This window comes from Bufo gargarizans, chromosome 6 (genome assembly GCF_014858855.1).
Source record: "Bufo gargarizans isolate SCDJY-AF-19 chromosome 6, ASM1485885v1, whole genome shotgun sequence".
Taxonomy (NCBI): Eukaryota; Metazoa; Chordata; class Amphibia; order Anura; family Bufonidae; genus Bufo; species Bufo gargarizans.
In genome coordinates this window covers 362505929-362519330 of record NC_058085.1, presented here as the reverse complement: position 1 = coordinate 362519330, position 13402 = coordinate 362505929, and the positions used below count along the sequence as shown (strand labels likewise).

The following is a 13402-nucleotide window of genomic DNA, read 5'->3' as shown; positions in this document are numbered from 1 at the left end:
CTGGATTTGCGGACACATCGAAGTGAATGGGTCCGCATCCGTAATGTGGAATGCACACAGAACAGTGCCCGTGTAATGCGGATCCGCAACACGGCAACGGGAAGTACACGGTTGTGTGCAGGAGGCCTTAGGGGCAAGTTACAGAAATTGAGCTTCAATTTAAAAAATAAAATCTAGAGCGCTGTATTTTTTGCAGCACAACATGGCGCCTGCACTATAGATCTTGCATATAGTACAGGTGCCACTTTGACCAAACATAGCATTTTTAAGTTCAGAATGTTATTTATTCAGTTCTTTATTTGGCATTAATGGCAGCTAAGACCAGGGAAGGTGAGGACAGCCAGTGCAGCGCTGTTCTCACTCACGCATGCTAATGGCCGCTTCCATAATGGGAGCGTTCATTAGCATTTCCACTATATGTTCTAGCAGGGGGCCACATGAATTGATCCTGGGGGCCACATGCAGCTCTCGGGCTGGAGGTTCCCCACCGCTGTTCTATAGGATAGGCCAGCCCACATATTGGTTTACATCAGGATAGATTAGCCTGAAGAATGTGGTCCACCAGGTGAGCCATCTCCTGGACCATCATCTAATGGTTTCTAACAATTACGTTTTGTCATTTTTCACATAATCCAGGAAGAGAAACAATTTGACTGAGACTTTTCTCTTTATTACAGATGAACCACACAGAGTCACCTAGGACGAGGCGGCTCACACCAAGGGCCTACCGGACATGTAAATGAGGGACGCAAGAGTCACAACACTGCTAAACCGTTAATGAGACGGGAACAGTAGGAGAACAGGACAGATTAATGCTTGGCGTTGATGATCTCAATGAATTCTGGCTTCAGTGAAGCGCCTCCCACCAGGAAGCCATCAATATCAGGCTGGGACGCCAGCTCCTTGCAGGTTCCTCCAGTGACTGAGCCTAAAAACAGAGAGGGTGCAATAAGTTTAACAATTCCTAACTAAATTTAGTTGAGGAAGAAGTGATAAAAGGTTGTGCAAATAAGCGTGTGTGTGAGCGAACGATCTCGCCTGTGGCAGTCACCTGGCTTTATGCTTTAGGGCAGGCAGACTCAAACTGTAGCCCTCCAGCTGTTGCAAAACTACAACTCCCAGCATGCCTGAACAGCCTACAGCAGGGCATTGTGGGAGTTGTAGTTTTACAACAGCTGGAGGGCCGCAGTTTGAGGATGCCCGCTTTAGGGTATGGCCAGGTGACTACTGAATACTTACACAGAATGGCACTCCGCATAATACTAATAAGTCATACAAACATTGTGCCAACCATAATCTTCTGCCCATCTACAGATACGCTACATTGTGATATATAATATACTGCAGAGCTGCATTCACAATTCTGCTTGGATCTAATGGAAACTGTCAAAACTTGCTGACAGACATCTCTAACAGTTTCGCAGCACTCCAAAAACCCAGGACGACAGGTAGGGTTTCCTACACAAGAGGACTGATGTGCTTAGGGACTTCATACCAGCAGAAGATTGTTTTTACTGGTGATACTTTACCTCCGTAGATGATGCGGACTGACTGGGCAACTTGTTCAGAGACATTAGACTTCAGCCAATCACGGAGCTTTAGGTGCACCTCCTGGGCCTGGAGAGCAAGACATGAAGGAGGGTCAATATACACAACGTGTTCACATAACGTAAGGAAGTGCAATTGTGTCTGAGGGCTCTAATGTGAGCCAGAAGATGGCGCAGTGCCACCAGACACTATATAAAGAACATAGCACCATGTGCCACTTATACCAATGCTGTCCTATGTGGCAGAGGTCTGGGCGTCTGCTCCCCCCTCTAGATACAGCTGACATTGCACATGGAGAACATCAGATTTTAGTGTTCATTCTCTTAGCAGGTCCTATAAAACGGGCCTATAGGTGGGACCTGCACTGGCTTGTCTGTCTTCGAAGTGCTCATGCACACGATAGTATTTTCTTTCAGTGTACATTACTTTTTTTGGCGGACCGTATGCAGAAGCATTCACTTCAACGGGTTAGAAAGAGGAAGGTACTTTGTGTGCATTCCGTTTCTGTATTTACGTTCCGCAAAATAGAACATGTCCCATTATTGTCCGCATTATGGACAAGGATAGGACTGTTCTATAAAGGGCGAGCTGTTCCAGAAAATATGGAATGCACACTGATGTCTTCTGTATTTTTTACGGACTGCAAAATACATACGGTCATGTGCATGAGGCCTAAGTTAGGGCTCATGCACATGACCATATGTATTTTGCAGTCTGCAAAAAAAATAAAATACGTATGAAGTCTGTGTGCATTCCGTATTTTGCAGAATGGAACAGCTGGCCCCCAATAGAACGGTACTATCCTTGTCTGTAAAAAAAGCAGACCTGGAAAGAAAATCCGTTTGTGTGCATGAGCCCTTATACTTCAGTGGACAGCCCGTCTCTGGGTGGAGGTCCTGTGGTAGGACGGTGAGCAAGCAGCTTAATAGCCAAATCTAGTGTCAGACTGGACAAAACTAACCCACGTGGCCCAGGTTCTGACTTTTTGGGTCGTTTTTTACTCCAAAAATTAGTATTGCATTGGACTTGTTAATCTATTGGATTTGTCTTGATCCAAAGCCAGTGATTGTTAATAGGCTTCTGTCAAGTTTATAAGCCCCTATCCACAGGATAACTAACTGATTGCTGGGGGTCCGATCGCTGGGACCCCCATTCATTCTCTATAGGAGCGCTGTACTCAACTATCTCCGGTGCAAAGAATGAATGGAGCGCCAGTGAGCATGCACGACCTGCCACTTCATCAGAACAGGACCTTTGATCTCGGGGGTCGGTGGGAGTCCCAGTGGTTGGACCACCAGTGATAAGCTAGTAATCCCCCATCGTGTAAATAGGGCATAACTAACAAACTTAGCACAAAAACTGCTTCAAGGAAAAACCGTCATGGATACCCAACACCTTCAGAAGGAACACCCTCCAAAGCAGAAACCCAGAGCTCAGGGTCTTTGAAGTGCAGGTGGGCAAACCTTTGTATATAAGTGACCCCCAAGTACTGCATGGAGATGCCTTAGCCACCAAGATCCTTCAGTATTCCCAATGTCGACAGCCATCTTATTCTTATGGATGGGGACTTGTATTCAAGGAACCGTGCACTCGGGGTACAGTACTCACTTGTTGGGGGGTTGCAGTCTTTCCAGTACCAATGGCCCAGACTGGTTCATACGCCAAGACAACCTTACTCCAATCCTTCACGTTATCTGCAAGGGAGAAGGGTTCACACTGATCAGGACGACACGACTGGATGGCGAGAGCCCATGGATCCAATACAAGTCTGTTGATTTATGGTAGGGGGTGCAGCGGGACTGGAATGAACAAGGACAGAGTCCTAGAGAATAATACGTCCTCCATAAAGATAAATGAGATCAGGAAGTAACAGGGCGGCCATGTCCAACTCAGGTTCTGTTCACATCTGTGTTGTGGTGTCAGATACGATGGATCCCAGAACCCACTGACGTATGATGGGTTCTTCCAGGGGCGGTAAGAATAACGATGCAGGAGGCAAGTGTGCAGCACAGGGCACAGAGGGGTGAAATTGGTGGCGTAGCAGACAAGATGCCTGAAGACCAGTGGGTGCTGTGACGTCATCGTGCACACCTGGGCTGAGCCACTGACTGCACAGGACAGAGGCCCCAGGCTGGGCCTTCTGGGAACAGGGATAGGGAAGTATTAATTATTTTAATGGGCACCAACAATGTGTGGGGGGCACTGCTGCGAGTGTGCGACTCAAACTGGGCACTATGAATGTGTGTGGAGCACCGATACACAAAGGAAGGCGCTGTCACTACAGGGTCCTCTGTTCACCACTGTTGGTTTTCAGGGCCCCATCGGGGTGCTACCATTATTGCTACAGTAAGGCCCCTTTCACACAAGCAAGTTTTACCGCACGGGTGCAATGCGTGACGTGAACGCATAGCAGCCGCACTGAATCCTGACCCATTCATTTCAATGGGTCTGTGTACATGAGCGTTTTTTTTCACGCATCAGTTCTGCATTGCGTGAAAATCGCAGCATGTTCTATATTCTGCGTTTTGCACACAGAAATGAATGGGGCTTCAATGAAAAACGCATTGCATCCGGAAGTGCGGGTGGGATGCGTTTTTCACTGATGGTTGCTAGGAGATGTCGTTTGTAAACATTTTTTTTTTTTTTTTTTATCACACGCGTGAAAAATGCATCAAAACACATTGTACCCGCGCAGAAAAAACTGAACGCAATCGCAGACAAAACTGACTGAACTTGCTTGCAAAATGGTGCGAGTTTCACTGAACGCACCCGTACCTAATCCGTCACGCTCGTGTGAAAGAGGCCTAAGGTGCTGTCAAATGTGCTAATAGGACAGGAAGTCTGTCTACAAAGGTGGGGAATAGGTGGGAATGGGCTGGAAAGTGAACAGTCAAAGGGGTCTTGCCAGGAGAAGACATCATGGTGATCTGGGCCAAGTGGGAAATACATCACAGAAGAGGTCACAGAATATAAATTGTACTGTAGTCACCTGTCAGTTCTACATCGGTGCTTTATAGACAGTGTATATACCACTACATGGCGGTATTATGGGCAGGTCATGATGTGGAAGTAGTAGTGTTCTTACATAAAGCCTTCGGGCTCGTTTCTGGTCTTTGGACACTCAGGCAACGCCCCCGGGTTAAAGGGACTGTCACCAGTTTCTAACCCCCCCCTTTTAAAACTATTGTTCTCTCCATGGTGCCCTTGTCATTACAAAGCTGTTGTTATAAGATAAATCCGCCGTCTAGTTTTGATAAAAATCGCTTTTATCTAACCTGTCAATCTTCTGGATAAGGTGCCCAGGGCGTTTCTGAAGGTCTGAATCTGCCGCTCTCCGCCGCCGCCGTTGGTGCCCAGCTCCTCCCATAATCCTTTCAGCGCCACCTCGATGTAATGCAATCCGCCTCCGGCTCTCCTCAGTGCCCCCTCCTCCTTTTCAAAGATCCCGTGCGTGCGCACAGGCCTGTGCCTGATGCGCCCGTGCAGACTTTTAGATTCTGCCTCGTTGAGCGAAGCGCGCGTTCGCGCATTCTCACGCGCACTTCGCTCAACGAGGCAGAATCTAAAAGTCCGCACGGGCGCATCAGGCACAGGCCTGTGCGCACGCGCGGGATCTTTGAAAAGGAGGAGGGGGCACTGAGGAGAGCCGGAGGCGGATTTCATTACATCCAGGTGGCGCTGAAAGGATCATGGGAGGAGCTGGGCACCAACGGCGGCGGCGGAGAGCGGCAGATTCAGACCTTCAGAAACGCCCTGGGCACCTTATCCAGAAGATTGACAGGTTAGATAAAAGCGATTTTTATCAAAACTAGACGGCGGATTTATCTTATAACAGCTTTGTAATGACAAGGGCACCATAGAGAGAACAATAGTTTTAAAAGGGGGGGGTTAGAAACTGGTGACAGAGTCCCTTTAAATATTACACGGCTGGGCATGATAACCCCAGTGGGTGTGAACAGGTAGAAACACACACCTGCGATGAACTTCGTCTGCTCAAACACAACTTTCTCTGTGATTCCAGCCTCGCGCTGATCCAGCTTCTCTCCGATACAGGCGATCACCTCGACGTTCTCAGACAGAGCATGCGCCACCTTCTGGCCAATCAGCTGTAGAGCAGAGAATGCAGGAAATACTCAAGCTGCAAAGCAGTGAACTAAAAAAAAACTCATATCCCCTCTGGTGACATTTGTAATGGCAAACTCTTCGCCCACACCTCTGCTAAACCTTTTTTGGGCCCCCAGCTGCCAGGGTAACTCCCTGGCACCAGTCACGTGTACTCCAATGGGCTGACAGAGGCAGCCCCATCTCAGCTGTAGAATTCATAGGTGCTTTGGTTGCAGCATCTAAGGGGTTAAACAGCCAGGATCAGAGACGTCTCCAGCTGTTAGAACAGGATGCATCAGACTCCCACAAGGGATCTGCCCCAGATAGTGCGCCATAGGAGCAACCCGGGACTTCATGGGGAAGAGTGAAAGGGGTTCTCAAGTAAAGCTCAAGTTCTGCAACTTAAGACAGCACCACTCTCATCTGTAGGTCGTGTCTGGTATTGCAGCTTAGCCAAATTCACTTTAAATACCAGCCACCTCCCATGCACAGGGGCGCGGTACCTTCTGCTAACCCTTTAATACTACGAAGATCCTCTGCACCAGCAAACAGTCGTCTGCAAGATCCACATTCATTGGTGAAAGGTAAAAACGACCAAATCCATGAATATTTGGGGGACGATGATCTCACCTCATCAGATTCCCCGAAAACATGTCTCCTCTCGGAATGTCCCAGAATCACCCAGGTGGCGCCGACATCTTTGATCATGGCAGGGCTGGAAGATAATGGGATCGGGTTACATACAGGTTATAGCGCCGCATACGGAGGCGAGCGGCAGGACACGTACCTGATCTCACCGGTGAACGCCCCCTTAGACACTTTGTAACAGTTCTGTGCGGCTACTGCAAATTTTGGGTCAAGCTTCTGCCGGGCAAAGTCCAGGTAAATGGAGGGTGCGCCGCAGACCACCTCTGGAAAGGAAGAGGAGGAAACATTTCACTTTACCAGTCACACGCCCCGTGCCCTCTGTTTTAGTAACTACTTGCATCCTCCATGTAATTATTCTGAAGCATCTGTTGTGCAATTCCTCAATTATTCCTACTAGAATATAGTAGTAAATTTACATCTGAGGGTTACCAGTTTGGGGGATGGGTCCCTGAAACAATGGCACTACCCAATCAGTGTTTCCAGTATCAGACTGCAGGGACACGCCCCCAACTGGTAACACCCAGCTGGATCTTTTACTGTAGACTGCTGGAAATTCATTCATAACTTTTAGTAGGAATAATCTTTGCATGTAAATAGGGGTGTAAATTAGGCCTGACAACCTTGTTCTCTCACTGCCAGCGATCAAAAGGAAAGCAATCAAAGCTAAGAAATCTGACAACCAGTGATCTGATCAGAATAGTCTGTTCTCAGAACTCAAAGTGAACTTTTTACTGGGTGCAGTTCCCCAAGGTACATCCAATGTTGCAGGGGAGGCTTTTTTGGGAGGGTAACCCCCACATTTTCTGACTGTAGATTTATTCTGTATATAATTATGGGGGCTGCTGATAATATTTATAGACTTTCTTCACAGCAGCCACAAGGACCATAGGAACCTGTAGTCTGGAGAGGACTCACTGACTTCTGTGCTCTGCCACCTGTGCAGGGAGGGGTAGGAGATGAGCTCTGGAGCCCGTTATCTATATAGAGGTGCTGCCAGTGATAATGAGAGGACTGCTGAGAAGCAACCTCTACAGAGCAGGAGGCGTCAGCCTATTGTTAGGGTCAGAGTGAAAACGCCAGGTTCTCAGGATTCATTTTTTAATACAGATCGTGACACGGACAAAAGACAAAAAAAAAAAAAAGAGTTAAAAACAAGAGACCATTTTCTGATGCCAAATTCCCTTTATGGCAGAATATCCTAGATCACAGTCCCTGAAGCGCCTTCTGGAATTACAGTTTGGAAAATGTACTGTAAAACTATCCCAGTGCACGTTACCCAGGCTGACCTACACGGTGCGGTAACGGGTGCCAGCTCTGCTACACCGCCAGTTGGCTCATCAGAACAGGGTCCCTTCAGGGCGTGGCTGCTGTCTGAAGGGGGCATTAAAGGGGTAGCGTCATCTGGGACTTTGATGGCCTATCGCTGGTAGAGGTGCCACCTCCGAGACCTGCACCTATCTCCAGAACAGGACCCGAAAGTGAAGGCTAGCGCACCGCGCATGCACTGCTCTCCATTAACTTCTATGGGAACTCAGAAAATAGCACTTCGCCATTTTCGGCAGTCCAATTAAGTGACCAGAGTGCACAGCGCAAGCGCCTCCACCGCTCCATTCACTTATATGGGAACGCCAGAGATAGCTGAGCCAGCACTTGTTATTCTCAGCACTCCCATAGAAATGAATGGAGGGTGGCCACACATGCGCAGCTGCTCTCCGCTCACTTCAGGGGTCCAGTTCTGGAGATAGGCACAGGTCCCATCTGACAATCCTAGCGTTATACCACTAATGTCTCAAATGAGACAACCCCTTTAACGAGTCTCTTCACATATTTTACTGGTCACCGGTAACCCATAGCGAGCAGGCATACTAGTCAGATTTACTAATCCTGCCTAAAAGTAAGAAGACCCCTTTAAACTCTCCACTCGGGGCCTGCAAACTCCCCCTCCAAAAGACCACATTCCAGGTAGCTGAGATTTGGGGCGTCACGTGGGGACTGCCCACTCTACAGTGTGAGGATCTTCATACAGCCCCCGTATCTCAGCTTCCTGGACTAATCAGCCACAGCACAACTTTCAGGGTTAACAGACTTCAAAAGGGGGGGGGAAAAAATAAAAATAAATAAATATTCTATTGTGATTATTCATCAGGAATCCCACCTGCCTCTTAAATAATCTATACAAGTGACACCCAAATTATTTCTGCCGCCTGCCCATAAGCCAGCACCAGTGGGTGACGCCATTCAGTACAGAGATGACATTTTTGGGCATCTACATGATACGAGGCTCGTTGGCGAGTTTTCTAATATACTTTATAATCATCTCCAATGCCCCATTATTAGCACACAACGTACCTCCTGTTTCCCCCACATACAGTGTTGGCCTGCTGCCACTAGGGGGCAATCTATATACAGCTTTATATGGCTCCAATACATATGAATAAAAGCTGCCTGCACACTGCCACCTAGTGGCAGAAACAAGTAGTGGGGGAGAACATGAGGAGCTGTAAATTTTCAAAAACACAAGAAAAAAAATGGCATTAAAAAGTGATGCCAGTGATGTACACCATACTGCGTGTATTGTATCAACTCCCTATGGTTTTAAAGATCTCTGCTTGCTGTCAGAAACAGGAAACTTCAATGCAATCCCTCCTGGTCACGTGATAATGCAGGGTTGCGATACTGGAATGAGTCCCGCATCTGTGTGACCACCACATGGCCAGGACACATTTTCGTCTTCTGGAAGGAAAAACTATTAAGCTTCCTATTCAGTGACACCAAGCAGAGCTCTTAAATACTGGGAAATGGATACAGAAAACTTGCCATCGTTTCAAGCGGCAGGTATAAGCGGCAGGTATAGGTGCAGGTGGAGATTTCGGCTACAATACGCCAGTTTCTGGGGTGAATTATAGTAAATCTGCTGTACCTGAAGCCATGCCCCTTCTTGCGAGGCCCCACCCACTTAAACAACAAGGTGGGGCCAGCGCTCAGCCAGCACTCCAGCCTAGGAAGGAGACGCCGGCAGGCTCCACCCAGTTGAGCTGAAAATCTGAAGATACCAGGAGAACGGAGCGGCGCCCAGGTATAACAGTAAGTGCAGGGGGGTCCCCGGGCGCCGCTCTCCATGTCTGTATAGTTAGTTTACATTTGTTATTGTAGTGAGAGGTCCTCTTTAAATGTGTCCGTGATCCATCCGCACCACAAAAAGAGGCACGAATAGAAACAGCGGGTTCCAATCTGTGCTTCCGTTCCGCATCTCCGCGATTGTGAACCAATTAAAGTGAATGGGTCCACATCCACGATGCAGAGTGCACACGGGCCAGTGTCCGTGTATTGCGGACCTGCTGCAAGGCTACTTTCACACTAGTGTTTTTTGCGGATCCGTCATGGATCTGCAAAAAACGCTTCTGTTACAATAATACAACCGCATGCATCCGTCATGAACGGATCCGGTTGTATTATGTCTTCTATAGCCATGACGAATCCGTCTTGAACACCATTGAAACTCAATGGGGGACGGATCCGTTTTCTCTGACACAAATAACGGATCTGTCCCCATTGACTTACATTGTGCGTCAGGATCGGTCTTGCTCTGCACCACATGGCGGACAGAAAAACGCTGCAGGCAGAGCCGCCAGAGCGGAATGGAGACTGAACTGATGCATTCTGAGCGGATCCTTTTCCATTCAGAATGCATTAGGGCAAAACGGATCTGTTTTGGACCGCGTGTGAGAGCCCTGACCGGATCTCACAAACGGAAACCAAAACGTAAGTGTGAGAGTAGCCTTTGTGAGCTCAGAGAGGCTGATGTATTTTCCTACAGTGTGCAACAACGACCACCACTGATTGACTACAGGGTGGTCGTAACCATGGAAACGGAGCAGTATATAATGTGCTGGAAAAAATGAATCAAGCCAGCAAAGGAGGCAATATGGAGAATCACAATACATTAGGAAGAGTACATGATAAATGCCATTTGCTGAAGTGACAACCCCTTTAAAGGGGGTTCTCCCACAAAAAATATTCTACAGCACCTGGATCTAAATACTTTTGTAATTGCATAGCCAGTGTGTTAGTCAATAATATGTATCTGTATAGCGCCACCTGCTGTTTGTTTTTTCTTATTTCTCTGTCCTGCTCACTGAGATGGTCGCACATGCTCAGTTTCATCCTTCAACTGCCTCCTTAGCTGTGATAGGCAGAGCATAGACACGCCTCCTGAGCTGTGATAGGCAGAGCATGGACACTCCCCTTGAGCTGTCAGCTTGATATAAATCTAGCTGAGCAATAAATGAGGAGATCTCTGGATCCATGTGAGGTGCAGGGCTGGTTCTAGCTCTGTAAGGCTACTTTCACACTAGCGTTTGTGTGATCCGGCAGGCAGCATGCGCAGACCGGAAGGACGGATCCATCCTTCAGTTTTGCAATGCAGGATCCGGCACTAATGCCAGTCAATGGGAACTAATGCCAGATCCGGCATTTTGGACGGCATTTTTGACAGTGACTGAACGGAAGGCATACTATCCATTCAGAATGCATGGGGCTATGCCTGATCAGTTCTTTTCCGGCATTGAGCCCTTTTGACGGAACTCTATGCCGCAATAGCACAACGCTAGTGTGAAAGTACCCTTAGAAAAAGGGCGTCATGTACCGTGTTGTATTATTTTTTACATTAGTCATGGGATAACCCCTTTAACCCCTTAAGGACTAGTCCTAAAATTAGAACCGGAATGAATGAGTATTTGCTGACTATTTCAGGTTTCATCATCCAGATCACCACCCCCCACCCCCCGGTCACAGGGGCAGTAATGCAGAGGCCATTACAAAACCACACGGGAATCAATCCGATTTTTTTTTCCACCGTCTTCAACTGCGGCAAAAATTATTTATGATTTTACGGACATTAGAACGATGCTGCTCTTTTACCCTGTGGTGGAATAATTATTCTATTCACTGCCAGCAATCAATTGCAAACTGCCCTCGCACTCCATTAGTACAGAGACCAAGTGGGGTCTCATATGGATGTGAGAGCGGCTTCGGTCACACGCGCTGAGCGCTGCCGGTTATTTTTGGACCATCCCTCAGTTTATTTTGGGCAGAGGAAAAGGTTAAAAGTCACGACCTTCACGCAGAGAGGGCTGAAAGGTCAAAGCTGTTTTTAGGCCGTCTACTAAGCTGTGACAGGTGCAAAGGGTTAAAGGTCACTTAGGAGACGGGGTTGGGCACATCCTTGTGCCTTTTGGCCTCAGGGAGGACGAGAGCCGGGGAGCGCGCCCGACCCCATTACTGCAGCCTGTCAGCACATTGAGGTTACTGTCTCTTTAAATGGCTGAGTGCGTTGGGAGCGAGTACGTGCCTGCAAGCAGAGACAGGCAGCTGCTGCAAAGGGGCAGAGACCAGCACGGCGGCAGTGCCCATGCCAAGCCTGTGCCCTTTTATAGCTCCTGCAACGATCTCTTTGCAGCTCAGCCTCAGGGACTTCTGGGTTTTGTAGTTCTACCTCATCAAGTGCATGATGGGTACTGAACCAGCATCATGTCTACTGTATTACAGGTCACCCCTCCCCCATCTACAGTGAACCCCCTCCAACCGCACGAGAATCCATCAGACGGGCACACGCAGTGCGCATGGACACAAGGGCAAAATTAGCGGTTTTCACCGTAGCAACAGGAAGTTACGTGCAGAGCGATGCATTAACCCTTTCACTGCATGGCACACCCACCAGGACCGTATTGCCACCCCAGCACCATGGTCTACAGTAGAAGCCTGCAGCAGCGCCTGCTGGGGGTTGTAGTATCCCCTGGAAGATACAGGAAGGACTCCACCATCCGTTTATGCACCCCCCAAATAACACCTGGAGCCCCCCCATGACCCACGTCACCCGTGTAAGAGGCAGAACGTGACCCATGTACCGCTCCTGCTGATGTTTTACACACACGGCCATTAAAGGGTTACCCCGGGCACATACAGTGATGGTATATGGATGGGATCTACCATAAAGGTCCAGAAAAGGGGGGGGGGGGGCTGACCGCTGGGACCAACATCCATGGTTGGACGGTTGATTATTATGGAGGGTGATGGGGGCACCATGTTTGGGGGATATTTGCCCCATTATTCGATAGGTGGTCATAATAGTTCTCAATAACAGCCGATCCGGTCGACAATCAGCGCCAATGGTCAGATCGCTGACGGCGGTCACCTGGATTATGGGCAAATACATAACGTGGGCACCCAGGATGGGCATGGCCAATGGGCATGGGCACCATGACAAGGTCCCAAGGGTCACAGATTTTGACCCCTGATCAGACCCCACAGGGGGGGCACACATTATAGATGACCCCATGTATTAACACCTTCCCTCCGGCCCCTCCCACCTGTCTCCGCGTTGATCTTGCCGCCGTTCAAGGTGGTGATCAGCTCCTCCAGGCTCTTCTTGTCACCGTTCATCTTCCAGTTCCCCCCCACGAAAAACTTCCTCGGAGACATGTCTGCGGCGGCTGCGGGGACTCGCGGTGCTGAGGATGAACCGGGCGCGGTGCTGACAAGAGCACCTTCTCAATGCGGCGCCTTTAAATATTAACTGCGGCGAGCACGCCCACTCGCTGGGCAAAGGTTCCGATGGCCCCGCCCACCGACGCTCTGACAGAAGTCGTACGTAATCAGGCGCCATGTTAAGTGTGGGCAAAGCTCTTTTCTGCCAGGATAGAAGGGAGAATCTGTATTTGTTTGTGTTATTATAGAGGGAAAGGTCAATGCAATAAATGGGTGGGGGAGGGGGTTAAATTCTGATTTACATGGCGCCGATGGCTTTTCTCTAAGAAGGTTCTGGCACCTTGTCAGGCTGCAGTCGCAGGGTCATAGTTTCAGTCCATGTACACTTAGGCCTATTGCACACGGCCGTTTTTTTTTCCCGTTTACTGGCCGTTTTTTGCGTCCCATATACGGTCCGTATACGGAACCATTCATTTCAATGGTTCCGCAAAAAAAACGGAATGTACTCCGTATGCATTCCGTTTCCGTATTTCCGTTTTTCCGTTCCGTTTTAACATAGAACATGTCCTATTATTCCCCTGCAAATCACAGTCCGTGGCTCCATTCAAGTCAATGG

The 13402-nt window shown here is 48.6% G+C and overlaps 1 protein-coding gene across 1 annotated transcript; it reads right to left on the bottom strand.

Annotated features, from left to right (window-relative positions):
* Window positions 1–648: 648 nt before the first annotated feature.
* Window positions 649–12869, bottom strand: TPI1 (triosephosphate isomerase 1). The gene is made up of 7 exons (XM_044299916.1): window positions 12669–12869; window positions 6440–6563; window positions 6283–6367; window positions 5522–5654; window positions 3157–3242; window positions 1530–1617; window positions 649–928 (listed from the first exon to the last, which is right to left on the bottom strand). Exons 1-7 carry the CDS (start codon window positions 12778–12780, stop codon window positions 810–812), a joined length of 747 nt encoding a protein of 248 aa, XP_044155851.1. The 5' UTR covers window positions 12781–12869; the 3' UTR covers window positions 649–809.
* Window positions 12870–13402: the final 533 nt, after the last annotated feature.